Source organism: Chiloscyllium plagiosum, chromosome 3, assembly GCF_004010195.1.
Source record: "Chiloscyllium plagiosum isolate BGI_BamShark_2017 chromosome 3, ASM401019v2, whole genome shotgun sequence".
NCBI lineage: Eukaryota > Metazoa > Chordata > Chondrichthyes > Orectolobiformes > Hemiscylliidae > Chiloscyllium > Chiloscyllium plagiosum.
Window position 1 is genome coordinate 133,381,659 of NC_057712.1, and position 17,762 is coordinate 133,399,420.

Genomic DNA, 17,762 nt, shown 5'->3' on the forward strand with positions numbered 1-17,762 from the left:
TCCTGGTGGCGGTTGGAGGGGCGGTGCTCAAGGGCGGAGGAGCGGGAAGTGGAAGAGATGCTGTGGAGGGCATCGTCGACCACGTCGGGGGTGAAATTGCGGTCCTTGAAGAAGGAGGCCATCTGGGATGTGATTTTTTGGAACTGGTCCTCCTGGGAGCAGATGCGGCGGAGTCGAAGGAATTGGGAGAATGGGATGGCGTTTTTACAGGGGGCAGGATGGGAGGAGGTGTAGTCCAGATAGCTGTGGGAGTCGGTCGGTTTGTAGTAGATGTCCGTGTTGATTCGGTCGCCTGAGATAGAAATAGAAAGGTCGAGGAAGGGGAGGGAGGAATCTGTCCTACGATGGATGTGGTGTCCCAATCGAAGTGGTGTCCTTCCTTATCTGTGTGTAAGTATACTAGTGAGAGTGGGTCATGTCATTTTGTGGCTAGTTGATGTTCATGGATCCTGCTGGCTAGTTTTCTGCCTGTTTGTTCAGTGTAGTATTTGTTACAGTCCTTGCATGGTATTTTGTAAATGATATTAGTTTTGCTTGTTGTCTGTGTAAGGTCTTTCAAGTTCGTTAGCTGCTGTTTTAGTGTGTTGGTGGGTTTGTGGCCCACAAACCCACCAACACACTAAAACAGCAGCTAATGAATTTGAAAGACCCTATGCATCATGAGGCAAGCTTTTAATTCCAGCTTCTACATGTATCTGAATTTCATCAATGGCCACACCTCAAATAATTAAAATAAATTTAGAAAGAAAAAAAATGAAAGTAAAACATTTAAATAGATGGTTGAATTCAATTGTGCTTCACAGCAATTTGACTGGTTCATTAGCTGAAATTCTTTCTTCAGTTCCAGAGATTTGAATAATAAACATATGGTTTAGGCAAGAAAATGACCTCCACTCTCAAAGGAGTTGAAACCTGAATGGAATGGTTTAGAAATGGTTTTAAAAAAGTGAAAACTCTTAAACTAGCACCAACAAGAGTTCATTGATGATCACATAATTGTTGATATCTGTATCTGGGAATTTCAGGTGGAATCTGGCTGCTGTTGAATGTGACTTAGCAGTTGAAATGATTGGATGGCAAATACAAGATCCTATAATTTGAAAGCTGAATTGGAAAGACTGAGATTTCACATGATGTAACATTTCTGCGAAGAAATAATGTAAATGGTTGTAACTATTCAAGGTGGACCTTTTTTTTTATCGACTATTCAAACCAAAATTTACCTTTTCATTAATATTTGAGCTATGTTGATTTTAGTTTGTTACAGAGCAGTTTTACAAAGTGAATTCTTGTCCAGTGGTTTTCTTTCTGTTCATCTCATGTCGATCATACTTGAACAAATGTTCTGTGGGGATTGTAACATTGCACATGCTTAATGTTCTGAGAAGGTGGTTCTAAGCTGTCCAATTAACCCACTACACTGGGGAGTTCCAGGATATTAACCCAGCAACAGCAAATGGACTTATTGATGTTCCCATGTCATGAGTTCAGAAGGAGGTTTGGTGGATTCAGTGACAATCAAACTTACATGGCCATGGATGGTATCAAAGCTCTTGGGTTTAGTTGGATCTGCATCATTCTTCATCACTGTTGGGTTAAAATCTGTACAGGAGAAAGTGAAGACTGCAGATGCTGGAGATCAAAGTCAAAAGTGTGGTGTTGGAAAAGCACAGCATGTCGGCAACATCCAAAGAGCAGGAGAATAGACATTTTGGGCATAAGCCCTTCATCAGGAATCAAAGGGCATCATCATCAAATGCTGATGAAGGGCTTATGCCCAAAATGTCAATTCTGCTGCTGTTTGGATACTGCTTGACCTGCTCTTCTTTTCCAGCATCACACTCTCGACTTAAAATCTATGTAACATGACATACTACAATACTTAACTGTAGCCAAAGCCAATAGTTCACAGAATAGTATGGATTAAACACTTATAAATGTATTTTAAATTGCATCAATTATACTATCTAATTGCAATATATAATTACGTGAATTTTTTCTCCTTCTCTTGAAGTGACAGCCAGAATGGTATCGTACTCCTTTGGGTGGAAAACTGCCTCATTTACATTATCAAATATTCCTGCTAAGTGGGCCTGTATTAAAAAAAAGTATAAAATTTAGATAATATGAAACTTAATCATAAATTTGGAGCAATTTTGAATGAATCGCATTGTGTATATCTAGAATTCTGCACTGAAGCTAAGTTTAAAGAGTTGCAGAATCAGAGGATGTCATTTTAAGATACAGCCAAAGATGGTTCACACAATGGGAATATTCAGTACACTAGGGTTGACTTTCTTTTAAGTTTTCATGATCACTTCCAAATAAAACAATCCAGTATGTCAAAACTCTTCCTATAACAATAGTTTCCTGACATGAAAGCTGAACTGAAAAGACTGAGATTACATATGATGCAACATTTCTGCAAAGAAAATATGTAAGTGGTTGAAACAATGCAAGGTGGGTCTTTGCTCAGCTATCCAAAACAAAATTTAACTTTTTTTCAAAATAAGTTTCAATGTTCTTTACACAGCAGAGGTCTCAGTTTTCTCCCTCTGAATCATAGAATCCCTACGGTGTAGAAGCAGGCCTTTTGGCCCAACAAGTCCACACCAACCCTCCGAAGAGTAAGCCAGACCTATTGCCCTACGTTATTCCCTGACTAATGCACCTAACCTATACATCCCTGAACATTATGGGCAACGTAGGTTGGCCAATTCACTTAAGCTGCACATCTTTGGACTGTGGGAGAAAACCCACGCAGACGTGAGGAGAATGTGCAGACAGTTGCCCAAGGCCTGAATCAAACCCAGGTCCCTGGTGCTGCGAGGCAGCAGGGCTAACTACTGAGCCACTGTGCCATCCTCGTCCCCACCTTAATGAAGTTTGGGCACAACATGAAATTGAACTCCTCTTCCATTGCCTTCACCTCTGTGCCCATTTCTTTGGACAAGAATCCTCTCCCTTTCCAATAGATCGCTTCGCCCACCTACAACACTCTCCATCCACATGGATCCCTCACTCTGGTCTTTTACCTGTATTTGACCTGTTCATTCAGAAGTACCGACGTGACTTGGGTAGCCCCTCCCCCTATTCCAACTTATTCCTCCAGGAACGGATTAAATTCCATGCTCTCAGATCTAACCCTAATTTTGTAATTAAGTCTGCTTATAAGTGCGGTACTGTTTTGTCTGGTCGACTGACCTTTACATTGTAAAGGCCAAGCACCAACTCTCAGATATCTCCCCTTACCTCTCCCTGAACCATGACCCTACCATGGCACATCATGTTACCCCGTCCACAATGGTAACTAACCTCATTTTATCTGGTGATCTCCACACTCACTGCCTCCAAGCTGATGGTCTCCTGACCTCAAACAGCTCATTTCTGCCTCCTTTCCAAAATCCACAAGCATGACTGCCTGGACAGCCCCATTGTTGCTGCCTGCTCATGCCCCAAACACCTCATTGCTTCCTATTTCAACCCAGTTTTTTTCTCCCCTTGCCTAGCCCCTGCCTACTTACATTTGGAATTCTTCTGACTCTTTACATCAGTTTCAGAATTTCAAGTTTGCAGACTCCAGCCTGTTTACTATGGGCGTGTAATCCTTTTACACATTCATCTCCCATTAGGATGGTCTCAGGACTCTCCACTTCTTCCTAGAAAACAGGCCTGAACTGTCCCATACCACCACCCTCCATTGCCTGGCCGAGCTCATCCTCATGATGAACAACTTTTCTTTTAACTCCTCTAACTTTCTTCAAGTCAGAGGGGTGGCCATGGATACCCGCATGGTCCCCAGTTGTGCCTGTCTCTTTGTGGAGTACATGGAACATTCCTTGCTCCAGTTGTATTTAAGCCCCCACCCACAACTCTTTCTTCAGTAGAACATAGAACATAGAAAAGTACAGCACAGAACAGACCCTTTGGCCCATGATGTTGTGCCTAGGTTTAATCCTTATGTAAAATATAATAACTTAACCTACGCATCCCTCAACTCACTGCTATCCATGTGCCTGTCCAGCAGTTGCTTAAATGTCCCTAATGACTCTGCTTCCACCACCACTGTTGGCAACGCAGTCCATGCATTCACAACTCTCTGCGTAAAGACCCTACCCCGACATCTCCTCTATACCTTTCCCATAATATCTTAAAACTATGACCCCCTCATACCCGATAATCCTGCCTTGGGGAAAAGTCTCTGGCTATTGACTCTATCTATTCCTCTCATTATCTTGTTTACCTCAATCAGGTACAGAGATGACGTCATCAGTGTTGCTTTCCTCTCTCGTCTGGAATTGGAAATGTTTATCGATTTCACTTCCAATTTCCACCCCGCACTCACTTTCACCTGGTCAATCTTTGACTCCTCCCTTGCTCAACATCTCTATTTCCATTTCTGGAGATAGGCTGGCCACCAATATCCATTTCAAACCCACCAACTCCCATGCCTTGACTCTACTTCCTCACACCCTGCTTCTTGTAAAGACGCTATTCCATTCTCCCAGTTCCTCCATTTCTGTTGCATCTGTTCTGATGAGGCCAGCTTTGACAAGGGAGCCTCCAAAGTCTCCACTTTTATCCTCAACCAGCACCATCATTGACAAGGCCCTCAATTGGGTTCAACCTATCTCCTGCACTTCAGCCAACAATCCCTCTCTTCCCTCCCTCAACAGCAGTAGGATCCCCCTTGTCCTTACCTATCATCCTACCAGCATCCACATCCAGATGGTCATTAGCCGCCATTTCTGCTACCTCCAGTGGGATGTCACCACCAGATTTATTCCCCTCTCCTGCCTTGTCCACCTTCTGCAGGGACCATTCCCTCCAAGACACCATGAACCACTCTTCCTTCACTCTTAACACTCCCCCACAGCACCACGGAACCTACCCCTGCAATCTCAGAAAGTATAATACCTTTCTGTTTACCTCAGTATCCAAGGGCCCAAACACACTTTTCAGGTGAAGCAGCTCTTTATCCGCATTTCACTCAATATATTTTACTGCATTCACTGCTCACAATGTGGTCTCCTCTACATTGGTGAAACAAAATGTAGACTTTGTGACTGCTTTGCCACACACCTACATTCTGTCTGCAAAAAGACCCTGAGCTTCCAGTTGTCTGCCACTTCAACACATCCTGTTCCCTGACTGGACTCAATATTGAGTTCAACAATTTTCGGGCTTGAGCTCTCCTGTGTCATTACCCCAACCCCACACACTAAGCCTTGTTATCACATAATCTGCTGTTACACACAAGCAATTGTTAGTCACTAACAGTTCCTATGAACAGCTATTTGCCCTCTTAGCCTGATTGTTATCTTCTGCTTTGCCTGTCCAACTGTTCTTCTCTTTCTTTGAGCTCAATCTCCACCTATCATTTACTCCTTATCCCCTCTCCATTCCCCATCTTTTGCATTTTGCAACAAATATTTTCCTAGCTGCCATCAGTTATGAGGAAAGATCACTTGACCCAAAACATAAACTCTGATTTCTCTCCACAGATGCTGCCAGAGCTGTTGAGCTTTTCCAGCAATTTCTGCTTTTGTTTCTGATTTCCAACTACTGCAGTTCTTTTAGTTTTTGTTTGCTTCCTGACATCATCTTGATGAATATAAGATCTTTATTCATTGAAATCTATCAAGGGTAATTTTAACTTAATCCACTCAATGGGAAACTGACATCAGCAGGTAGTGCCCCCCCCCCCTCCCATTTTACACATCATGTGGTTTTACTTTGCACAATTATAGGTTGAAATCATTTTACAAGTTGATGGATACTGTACCATTTTCTCTGTGTCTTTTCAGGTAATTGAATCTAATTAATTAAATATCAGAACACATTCAGATTTCCTATCATAAGAATTAGGAACTAGAGCATGTTATATTTTTCTGCAATTCACTAAAGTTATGTCAGAGCTTTTGCATCAATTCTATCAATTTCAGTTCAGTAATGAGCACACTTATCAACTAAGCAACCATAATCCCCGAGATAGAGAACGTCAAAGATGCATAATACTCTGAGTGAAGGAATTTTTCCTACCTCTGTCTTACATGATCATAGCATGTGACTATTCACAAAGTGACAAAGGCTGCATTCAGAACTCTGCCAACTTTCACAACATGCACTTAAAAAGGGAAAACAATCACAACCTCTCTTAGCTACGAAAGTCAATTAATGGCCTTTTACTGTGTTAGGAATCACTCGAGATCCAAGTAATCAGGGCGAATAAGGAGTCGAAGAAAATAGTATTCGAAGTAGGCTGTTCTGAAGAAAGTAATGGAGCTGAAAGTTGATAAGTCCCCAGGACCTGACATTCCACTGTTACGACACGGCGATGAGCTCTTCTCTTAATTAAACTAAACACGCAGAAAAGCTCACCTCGCCTCATAATCTGTTAAATTTGAGTGACAGACAAGTCCCCAAAATCCAGGATTAAACGGAATAATATCAATTTTTTTAAGCTATAAAAGTGAACATTAAACAACAATTATTCACGACTCTAAGCTCCCCTTTCACTTAACTGCTTATTATCTGCATCCAACCTTATAACAATCCACAGTTCCAACAAAACAGTTATTAAAACTACATCAACTTAATTTCAAAACCGTACAGCAGCTGTCATCTTCGGTGTCCTTCTTCTTCTGGCTGTAGATCTGCCTGGGTCATCTTATTTCTTTTTGCAGCAAATATGTTTCATATGAAAAGGTACCTTTGATAAAGAGTGTTTCCTAATTTCTTGGGTCTGTCTCAATGGCAGTTGCTCTCTGATTTTCAAAATGTATGCATTTTTATATCTCCAACATAAGATCATCTCATTGGTTCAATGTTGGCAAAACAATAAATTCAAACTCAATTGGGTTTTAGTATCCTGGGGCATAATTTAAACTGATTGGTTAAATGTGAATTGTTGTCTAAACAGCAACCAACTCACGTATCCATTTCACAGCCAAATGTTACGTATTTTCAATTTTCCAGTACATTCTGAGATGCTCTTCTAAGCTTTCACTGCAGAAAAGCATTCACTCTCTTTTAAAGGTACACTCCACACCTTCAACTTCATAGCACTATACCCAAAACTATTGAAGAGAATGGCTATAGAGATAACAGATCAATTGGAGATCATCTTCTAAAATTCCATAGATTTCAGAATGATTCCTGCAGATAGAAAGCTAGCCACTGTCAACACACTATCTAAGAAGGAGGTGAGAGGGAAAATGGGGAATAACAGATCTGTTAGTCATACATCAGTAGAAGGAAAATGATAGAATTTACCATAAAGGAAATGAGAAATGCACTCTTGGATACTCTTGCATTCTGAGTGGGTCTAGTCAGCATGGATTTAAAAGTAGGCAATCATTGTATGATTAACTGGTTGGAGTGTTTTGAGGACTTTCCTAACATAGTTGTTGAAAGGGGAGACATTGGACTTAGTATATACGGATTTTCAGAATGCTTTTTATAAGGTTCCTCAGTCGTGTATGGCTAGCAAGATTAAAGCACATCACCTATGAGGTAATGTATTGATATGGAATAAAGATGACTTAATGGCAAAAAACAAAGCATTTTTCTATGTGGCATCATTGTCTGAGCCATCATTCATTGGTCATCCCTAGTTGCCTTTGAGAAGATGTTGGTGAGCAATCTTCTTGAACCACTATAGTCCATTTGTTATAGGCAGGCCCACAATGTCTTTAGGAAAGGAGTTGCAGGATTTTTACCCACAGATGTGGAAGGAAAGGTGATTTGTTGCTAAATCCTATGATGTGGGGCTTGGAGAGGAACCTGCAAGTGGTGCTATTCCCATATATCTCCTGTCCTTGTCCTTCTAAAAGTTACTGGTCATAGGTTTGGAAGGTGTTATCCAGAGAGCATTGGTGAATTTTAACATGCATCCTGTACATGATACACACTAGTGAGTTTTGAGAAGATTTGAAGCTCAGGTTCGAGTTCTGGATGTATGTTTGCTTGCTGAGCTGGAAAGTTTGTTTTCAGACATTTTGTCACCATACTAGGTAATGTCATCAGTGAGCCTCCGGTGAAGCACTGTTGGTATGGCCTGCTTTTTAATTTATGTGTTTAGGTTTCCTTGAGTTGGTGACACCATTTCCTGTAGTGATGTCATTTCCTGTTCTTTTTCTCAGGGGGTGGTAAATAGGATCCAATTCAATGTATTGTTGATAGAGTTCTGGTTGGAATGACATGCTTCTAGAAATTTTCACGCATGTCTCTGGCTTGTCCTAGCACGTCTTAGACGTGCACATTTCCTGTGGTGAAATGACATCACCACAGGAAATGGCGTCACCAACCCAAGGAAACCTAAACACATAAATAAAAAGTGGGCTACACCACCAGTGCTTCGCCAGAAGCTCACTGATGATGTTGCCTAGTATAGTGATGAAACATCTGAAAACAAACCATCCAGCTCAGCGAACAAACTTACATCAATGATACACACTGCTGCAAAAGAGCTGGTGGACTGAATGGTTTTGGATGCAATGCCTATCGAGAGGCTTGCTTTATCCTCAATGGTGCTAATTTTCTTGAATGTTGTTGGAACTGCACTCATCCAAGCTCTTGATTTGTGCCTAGTAGATGGTGAACAGGGGCTTTGAGGGCTTTGTAGATGGTGAACAGGGGCTTTGAGGGCTTTGGAACTTATTACATTATTCTGAGCCTCTGACCAGCACTTGTAGTCACTGTATTTATATAGTTAATCCAGTTCACTTTTTTTGTCAACAGTAATCCTAGGATTTTGATAGAAATAAATGGGTGATTCTCACTTGGGCAATCTGTGATGTGGGTGAGAACATAGAAGATAGAACATAGAAGAATACAGCGCAGTACAGGCCCTTCGGCCCTCGATGTTGCGCCGATCCAAGCCCACCTAACCTACACTCGCCCACTATCCTCCATATGCCTATCCAATGCCCACTTAAATGCCCATAATGAGGGAGAGTCCACCACTGCTACTGGCAGGGCATTCCATGAACTCACGACTCGCTGAGTAAAGAACCTACCCCTAACATCTGTCCTATACCTACCCCCCCTTAATTTAAAGCTATGCCCCCTTGTAATAGCTGACTCCATACGTGGAAAAAGGTTCTCACTGTCGACCCTATCTAAACCCCTAATCATCTTGTACACCTCTATCAAGTCACCCCTAAACCTTCTTTTCTCCAATGAAAACAACCCCAAGTGCCTCAGCCTTTCCTCATACGATCTTTCTACCATACCAGGCAACATCCTGGTAAACCTCCTCTGCACCCGTTCCAGTGCCTCCACATCCTTCCTATAAGGAACAAGAATGAGTTATTGAGCCCTGCTACAGTATATATCTTAATGATTTCAGGTGGGGATCAACTGCAATATTTTCAAATTTGTAGATGATACAAGGCTAAGCTAAGCTGTTGTGTCAGAGTAGTTTCCCTATGTCTGGGATAGGAGGCCTGGGTTCAATCCCACCTGCTCCACAGTCTGTAATAACACATCTGAAGCAGACAATAAGGAAAGTACAAAGCGATGTGGGAATGTGCATTGCACGGAAAATATAAAGTGGCTTCAAGAGAAATTAGACAGACCTAGTGAATGGGCAAGATCACGGCAGATGGAGTATTATTTGAAAAAGAAAAGTGAGATTATCTACTTTAATACGAGAAACAAATATGCAGACCTTAAGAAGTAAATGGACTGAAGCATGCATTTCATTTCTATATTGTGGTAAGCTTCAAATATGAAGGTCTTAACGACTGGCATGCTGGTACCAGGTTACCTAGTTTGCCACAACTGTTCAGGTCATTATGAACATCTGAGTTAGCAGCAGAAATAGGTTATTTGGCTCTTCAGGCCTGCTGAGACAGATTCCAAAGTTTCAAAAACCACTAACAGAAAAAAAAGCCCTCATCTCTGACCTCAAAGGTCAACTTTTAATTTTGAAACATAGTCCACAGTTATGGACTGATCCACAAGAGATTAGATTAGATGACTTACAGTGTGGAAACAGGCCCTTCGGCCCAGCAAGTCCACACTGACCTTCCGAAGAGCAACCCCCCCAAACCCATTCCCCTACATTTACCCCTTAACTAACACTATGAGCAATTTAGCATGGCCAATTCACCTAACCTGCACATCTTTGGACTGTGGGAGGAAACCGGAGCACCCGAAGGAAACCCACGCAGACACGGGGAGAATGTGCAAACTCCACACAGACAGTTGCCCAAGGCAGGAATTGAACCTGGATCTCTGGTGCTGTGAGGCAGCAGTGCTAACCACTGTGCCACCGGGCCGCCCTAATTTTTATAAACTCCTTTCTATTATTGGAACTTTCCAGTCTATGTTTCTCAGATTCTGATCCATTATTGTAGCATTCCAGTCCAATGTTCTCAGATTCTGATCCACCTTCCCCCTCTCTCTGGAGCTACTGATCCCTGTTAGGACTGCTGGTGATGACAGGAAACATCCTGTCCATGTTCACCTTGTCAAGACCATTTAGAATCTTATAAACTTCAATCAAATCGCACCTTGCCCTTCTAAACTGAAGTCAAAACAAGCCAAACAGCCCACTTAATCCTCATTAGGCAACCCACTAATTCCAGGTATCAATGTATTAAACCTCCTCTGAACCACCTGCAATACATTTACACCCTTCCTTAAATAAGTAACCAAAGTTTGAGATATTTGTAATCATATTTGAGATGTGGTCTCACAAATGTCATCTAAGGCTGAAACATAGCGTTCTTTCTTTTATGCTCAATTCCTCTCAAAATAAAGGATAGCATTCTTTTTTGTTAGTGGTTTCAATGTTTTAATATACACAGGTTGCACATTTAAGAAAAAGAATCCAAGGATCTTTCCTCCTGTGTGTTTTTGTTTGGCCTCTTCATGATCCATGATCCTGACTGAGGTCGTTAGAACAATGTACCCAGACTGACAAGAAGGCAGGACACCATTTTGCCACCTTTCAAGCTCTTTTACTTGAACATTGAATCTGAAGAATAACATTCTATTAGCTTTCTTAATCACCTTTCTGTAACTGCATGCTAAGTTTCCATGACTTGTGGATTAGAACATCCAGATCGCTCTGCACCTCGGTATTGTCTATTTAAGTCATACCTTGCAGCAGCATTTGTAATGGGAGGTGCTTGTGCTCTATGAAGAGCAGCACTGAAATGCAGATTTGTATTGTAAACAGATCAGAGATAAGCCATGGCTATATTGTGAGGATGGTATATGTACAATACCGACATCAGTGAATAATCAGATGCATGTTGCCACTGCCCATGCAGCAAGTCCTAAGATGTTGGCATCTGTTCAAGGTAGAGACCTGGAGAAACAAACAGCAAGCTGCAGTCATCAGGCATATCATGAATCCTTGGCATCAAGCTTCTATCTGGCAGAAGGGAGAGTGAGATCCTGAATATTAATGAGGTAAGATGAGTGTGACAGTGAGCAATAATCCATGTTAATAGGCCTCTTGCTCTTCATTCATGAGAATCTTGTCTCATTTTCTAGGATTTGCTGAAAAATGTAACCTCTTAGATGCTCAGTTTCCTGACCCATAGGCCACAATCACTGAAGATTGGGGACAATATTTCATCCTCACTAACACTTAACATTGAAGCCCCCCCCACCAGGGGTGCATACTCAGCCCCCAACTGTACTCACTGTATACCCATGCCTGCGTTGCTAAATGCCAGACTAATGCCATTTACAAGTTCGTTGATGACACCACCGTAGTCGGTCGAATCTCAGATAGTGACAAAACAGACTATAGACAGGAGTTGGAAGACCTGGAAAAATGGTGCACTGAGAACAACCGAGCTCTCAATGCCCGCAAAATGAAGGAACTCATTATTAACTTTTGGAGGGATGTTACTCATGTCCCCCTGCAGATTAACAGCACAGAGGTGGAACGAGTGGACAGTGTCAAGCTCCTGGGAGTGGTAATCAACAACAAGCTTTCTTGGACTCTTCATGTGGACGCACTGGTTACAAAGGCCCAACAACGTCTCTTCTTCCGCAGGCAGCTGAGAAAATTTGGCATGACGGCGAATACCCTTGCAAACTTTTATAGGTGCGTCATCGAGAGCATTCTGTCTGGATGTATGCCAACTTACTATTCAAGATTAGAGACGGTTACAGAGAGTACTGAACTCAACCCAGACAGTCACAAAGGCCAACCTCTCATCGATAGAATCCATCTACCAGTCCTGTTGTCAAGGAAAGGCCGCCAGCATTCTCAAAGATCCATCCCACCCTGGCAATGTTTTTCTATAACCTCTACCATCGGGGAGAAGATACAGAAGCCTGAACAAATACATTAGCCGGTTTTGAAACAGTTTCTACCCTGCTGTTGTTAGAATACTGAATGGACTCAGAAACTCTTAACATTTGCCTGTACCTGTATTTTTGTTTTGCCGCTGGTTATCTATTCTTTACTTATCTATGCTATTTAATTATGTGATCTGCCTAAATTGCTCACAAGACAAAGCTTTTCATTGTGCCTCAGTACACGTGACAATAAATTCAATTCCATGGAGCTACTCTCTCATCATAAAGAGAAAGAGATGACTAATGGTGAGTTTAGCCTGATGGTCACCATGCTTTAGGTAAGGGTTGAGGAACTGGGACCTTTATTGATCTCAGCCTACACGAGAATTGAACCCATGCTGTTGGCGTAACTCTGCATTGCAAACTAGCCATTCAATCAACTGAACTTAATTAATCTGCTGGGACCATGGGGTCTTTACTTTTTTGTCTGTGGTATTTGCCTCCCCAGAATACAGTAGGAGACTAGATTAATGAATTATGTTCCTAATTCAATAGGCCATACCACCACATCCTGATGGGCATATGGGGATGGACAGTAATTTTTGGCCTTGCCAGAAATGTTCATGTCAAATAAATGCACAAGTAAAAATTGGACAATTCTGCCCAAGAGCACAAGGAGATTAGCCCTCATGGCCTTCTTGCATGTTGTGTCATTCTCTGATTTTGTAACTAGGTACAGCACTGTATATTTGATGTTTGATAGCTCTTAAATTTCTCTGGCTGAATATTTCCTCGGCCATCACAAAAAGAGCTGCAAAGATTACAAGCAATAACTGTGTCAATTTACATTATTTCATTTTTTTAAAAACATTATTAAAAATACTCAAGCAAACCTGGATGGTGTGTGAATCACTAGCTTGTCCCAGGATTTCCAGCAAAGCTGGATCAGAAACAAAGAAGAATCGAGGAAATAACAATCTCTTCTTTTCCAAATAACTGCAAAAAATGTAAATTTTTAAACCTGTAAGCAATACCTTAAAACAATTTATAATTCTAATTTTCCTATGCATTTTGATTTTGATGATTGTAATTAACAGAAAATCTCCAGTGTAGATATTAATACTGAAGCAGAAATGATAGATAAACTAAGTTGTAAACTCTGACAGAATTTAAGTATTATATTTATGCTCCACAGTATTTAATGTTATTGTGAGATCTCTTTCTGTGCCAAAACTGTCATTGTTTCTATGCCCTGTGAACCTGATTATGGTGAGTCATCTCCTCTTGTAATTTCAGATATCAACTAGGCCATAGTCATTGCATTTGTGTGCTGGTTTTGATTATAGCACAAATATTCCAATTAAAATTTAGTTGTTAAGGTAGTTTAGACAGAACTTGCATGTCAGAACCATGTGGAAATGTAGATGATGTAGACTCCACACTACGTCCTCTCAATAACTGTTAGAATAGTTTAAGGACCTTTAAACAACAGAATACAGCACTTCCTGTTGAGAGATAGGGATATTGGTGTCAGCATAGATCCTCTGTGGTACTGGCTGTGTAGATTCCTATAATTATCTACTCTCCTTTGGCTGGGAATGTTCCTGGCCCAGAAATTTGCTCACAAAGGCACACCAAAGAAAAATGAGTAATTTTTTGTCAGATTTGAATAGGAAATTGGAATTCTGACCTCAGGCGTATATTCCTAAATAAGTATCAATCAGCAGCAAGAGGTCATCAGTTCCAACAAAACTGCTCTAACTATAACAATAGCATCATCATAACTGTTGCCTCAGCTGCATCTTCGTGCAATATCACAATATCCCTTTATTTCCTTAGTTTCCAAAAACCTCTTAATCTGTTGACTGACTAATGGGCTGGATTTTTAGTCTGGGATCTAGAATCCAGTGATTGGATTGGATCATTTCCAGTTCCCGATCCTGCACCATGTAGGAGTAAGCTATTCAGCCCCTGCTTCAGCCTGCTCTGCCATTCAATAAGATCATGATTGATCTGCGGTCTAACTCCGTTTGCCTACCATATCCCTTGATACCGTCGCTTAATAAAAATTTGTCTATCTCCGATTTAAATTTAGCAATTGAATTAGCATCGCCATTTGAGGAAGAGAGTTCCAAATATCCAGTATTCTTTGGATGTAGAAGTGCTTTGTAACAATGTAGAAGTGCTTTCTAACATCTGCGCTGAATGGCCTGGCCCAAATTCTCAGACTATGCCCCCTAGTTGTAGAATCTTCAACCAGAGGAAATAGATCATCTATCCTGTCTTTCCTTGTTAATATCCTGAACACTTCAATTAGATCAAACCTTAACCCTTTAAATGCTAAAAAATAAAGGCCTCATAACCAACACCTGAAATCTAGATATCATCCTGGTCAACCTGCTTTGAACTCTTCCAGGGCCAAAACATCCTTCCTAAGGTGTGCTGCCCAGATATGCTCATAGTATTCTAGAATAACTAGGGCTTTGAATAACTGCAGCATAATCTCTGCATCCTTATACTCCAGTCCTTTGGAAATGAAGGCTAGCATTTCATTAGCCTTCTTGACTATTTTCTGTACTTTTTTCATGGACAGCTACCATATTTAACATTGTGCTTTCTAAAAAAAAAAGACCTTGGTCTATTCTTTATTGGGCCAAAATGGAAAACCTCACACTTGTTTAAACTAAAATCCATCTACCACACCTTTGCTCATTCATCTAATCTATCAATATCCTGTCGTAATTTTAGGCCATCATTAACACTGTCTACAATGCTGTCCAATTTTGTGTCATCAGCAGATTTGGATAGTTGACTTTTTATGCCATGATCTGAGTTATTAATGAATATTGTGAATAATTGAAGCCCCAACACAGATCACTGTGAAACAACATCAGACACATCCGCCAATCTGAGTTACTTATCCATTATTCCAACCTTTTGCTTCCTGCCATTCAAGCAAGATTCTATCCATGTCAGTAATTTGACCTCAATTCTGTGGTCTTCCACCTTAGCTAAAATTGTCTTGTGGGGGACTTTATCAGAAGCCTTCTGGAAATCCATATAAATTATATCCATTGACTTATCTCTGTCCACCATCTTTGTCAACTCTTCAAAAAACTCAATGATGTTTGTCAGGCATGACTTACCCTTGATTCTCCCTGATTAGTTGAAATTGAACAAGGTGATCAGTTATCCTATCTTTGATTATAGACTCCAACAATTTCCACACCACAGATGTTAGGCTAACTTGTCTATAACTCCCTGATTTCCTTCTGTCACTCCTCTTAATGAATGGAGTGACATGAGCAAATTCCAGTCCAGACGTACAACTTCTGAATTCAGCAAACTCTGAACGATTATGGATAGGGCATCGGCAATGTGCTCTTCTACCTCCTTTAACACCTGTGGATGGTCCTGGGTATCTGCCACTCTTCAGTTCCATAAATTTACCCATCTTTAGTGTTTTGTTTAAGATAATACTATTTAGGTCGTGTCCCTGATCCTCTGTTAATTTCTTTGAGTCTTCCAGCAAGCTATTCTCCTTTTCTGTTGTGAATATTGAAGCAAAATCATTGTTTCGCATGTCTTCCATTTCCCCATGGTCATTGTCAATATTCTCACTCTCAGCCTCCAACCATCCAATAGAACTACTAAGCAGTCATCTTCGCTTTATATAACTATAAACCTCTATTATGCCCCTTGTAAGTTTCCTTTTCCTTTCAATTACTCTTAAGCAGCTTTGTGGATCTTTGTTTGTCTTTGTATTTGTCCTTTCTGTGAGATCTATACTGTTCTTTGTATTTTATAAGCCTTTCTTTTAATTTTATGCTGTCAATTAACTCCTTGGATGTCCATGACTGTTATTTTTGTGAGGTTGAATTTTTCCTTCTCAAGAGTACAAGCTACTTCAAAATAGCATTAAATGTTTCTTTGAATATCTAACCCTAACCCTATTAATACCCTCTAAAATTCTTAGGTTGTTTTACCTACAAACAAAGCTTTCCAGTGTATTGTGGACAATCTCTGCTTCATCCTGTTAAAGTTTGCCTTACTGAATTCCAGTATCCAATCTCTGTTTGTCTCTGTGACAAACACTGTTTGAAACACGATCATGTAATGATCACTATTTGACAAATGCTCATGAACAACTCGGTCACTAACTAAATCAAGCTCATTGCTCATTACTAGATCCAATATTGCTTATTCCCTTGTCACATCAAAGATATATTCCTTCAGGAACCAATCCCAAACACATTAAAAATTTACAATCTTTCTGTCAGCTGCTCATCTGTGTTTCCCAGTCTATTTTAACATTAGAATCCCCATTAATACTACTCTGTCTTTGCTACATAGTTATCTGACTTCTTCATTCCTGAAGAAGGGCCTGTGCCCGAAACGTCGAATCTCCTGTTCCCTGGATGCTGCCTGACCTGCTGTGCTGTTCCAGCAATAAAGTTTCAACTTTGATCTCCAGCATCTGCAGACCTCACTTTCTCCTTCAATATCTATACAACCTAGCACTTCTGAGCTGCTACCAGATGGTCTATACATGATACTTATTGGAGTTTTAGTTCCTTTCCTCAGTTTCACCCATAAAGTCTTCATTGGGTGCTTTCCCATCATTACATCACCATTTAAGAGATTCTGTTTCTTCACAGTAATGTTCTTCCACCCCTCTACTGTTTTCTCAATTCCTCCTGTAAATCTTACAATCTGCTATGTTTAGCTCATAGTCCTGATCATCTTGCAAAGATGTCTTTGTAATTGCCACCACACCATAACTTCCAATTTGAATCTGTGGCTTATTTGCTTTGTTCTTTATACTCTATGCACTTGTATGAAGAACTCTAATTTTGACCATACGTTCTGTCATAGAGTCATAGAGACATATAGATGTACAGCATGAAAACAGATCCTTTAGTCTGACCCGTCCATGCCGACCAGATATCCCAACCCAATCCAGTCCCACCTGCCAGAACCTGGTCCATATCCCTCCAAACGCTTCCTGTTCATATACCCATCCAACTGCCTCTTAAATGTTGCAATTGTACCAGCCTCCACCACATCCTCCGTCATGTACCACTCTCTGTGTGAAAAAGTTGCCCTTTAGGTCTCTTTTATAGCTTTCCCCTCTCACCCGAAACCCATGTCCACCAGTTCTGGACTCCCCGACCCCAGGGAAAAGACTTTGCCTATTTATCCTATCCATGTCCTTCATAATTTTGCAAACCTGTATAAGGTCACCCCTCAGCCTTCAAGGCTTCAGGTAAAACAGCCCCAGCTTGTTCAGCCTCTCCCTATAGCTCAAATCCTTCAACCCTGGCAACATCCTTGTAAATCTTTTCTGAACTCTTTCAAGTTTCACAAAATCTTTCCGATAGGAAAGAGACCAGAATTGCACACAATATTCCAACAGTGGCCTAACCAACATGACCTCTCAACTCCTGTACTCAATACTCTGACCAATAAAGGAAAGCATACCAAGCGCCTCC

General features: G+C 40.9%; 1 protein-coding gene across 1 annotated transcript in view; it reads right to left on the bottom strand.

Annotated features, from left to right (window-relative positions):
- The window catches only part of LOC122540182 (dynein axonemal heavy chain 8-like), a 1,320,893-nt gene that overhangs the window by 531,402 nt on the left and 771,729 nt on the right, over positions 1-17,762 (bottom strand). Inside the window, exons 39-40 of the mRNA XM_043675532.1 lie at positions 13,164-13,266; positions 1,989-2,093 (exon numbers count right to left, since the gene is read on the bottom strand). Coding sequence (XP_043531467.1) covers positions 1,989-2,093; positions 13,164-13,266 — 208 coding nt within the window. The remainder of the gene's footprint in view (positions 1-1,988; positions 2,094-13,163; positions 13,267-17,762) is intronic.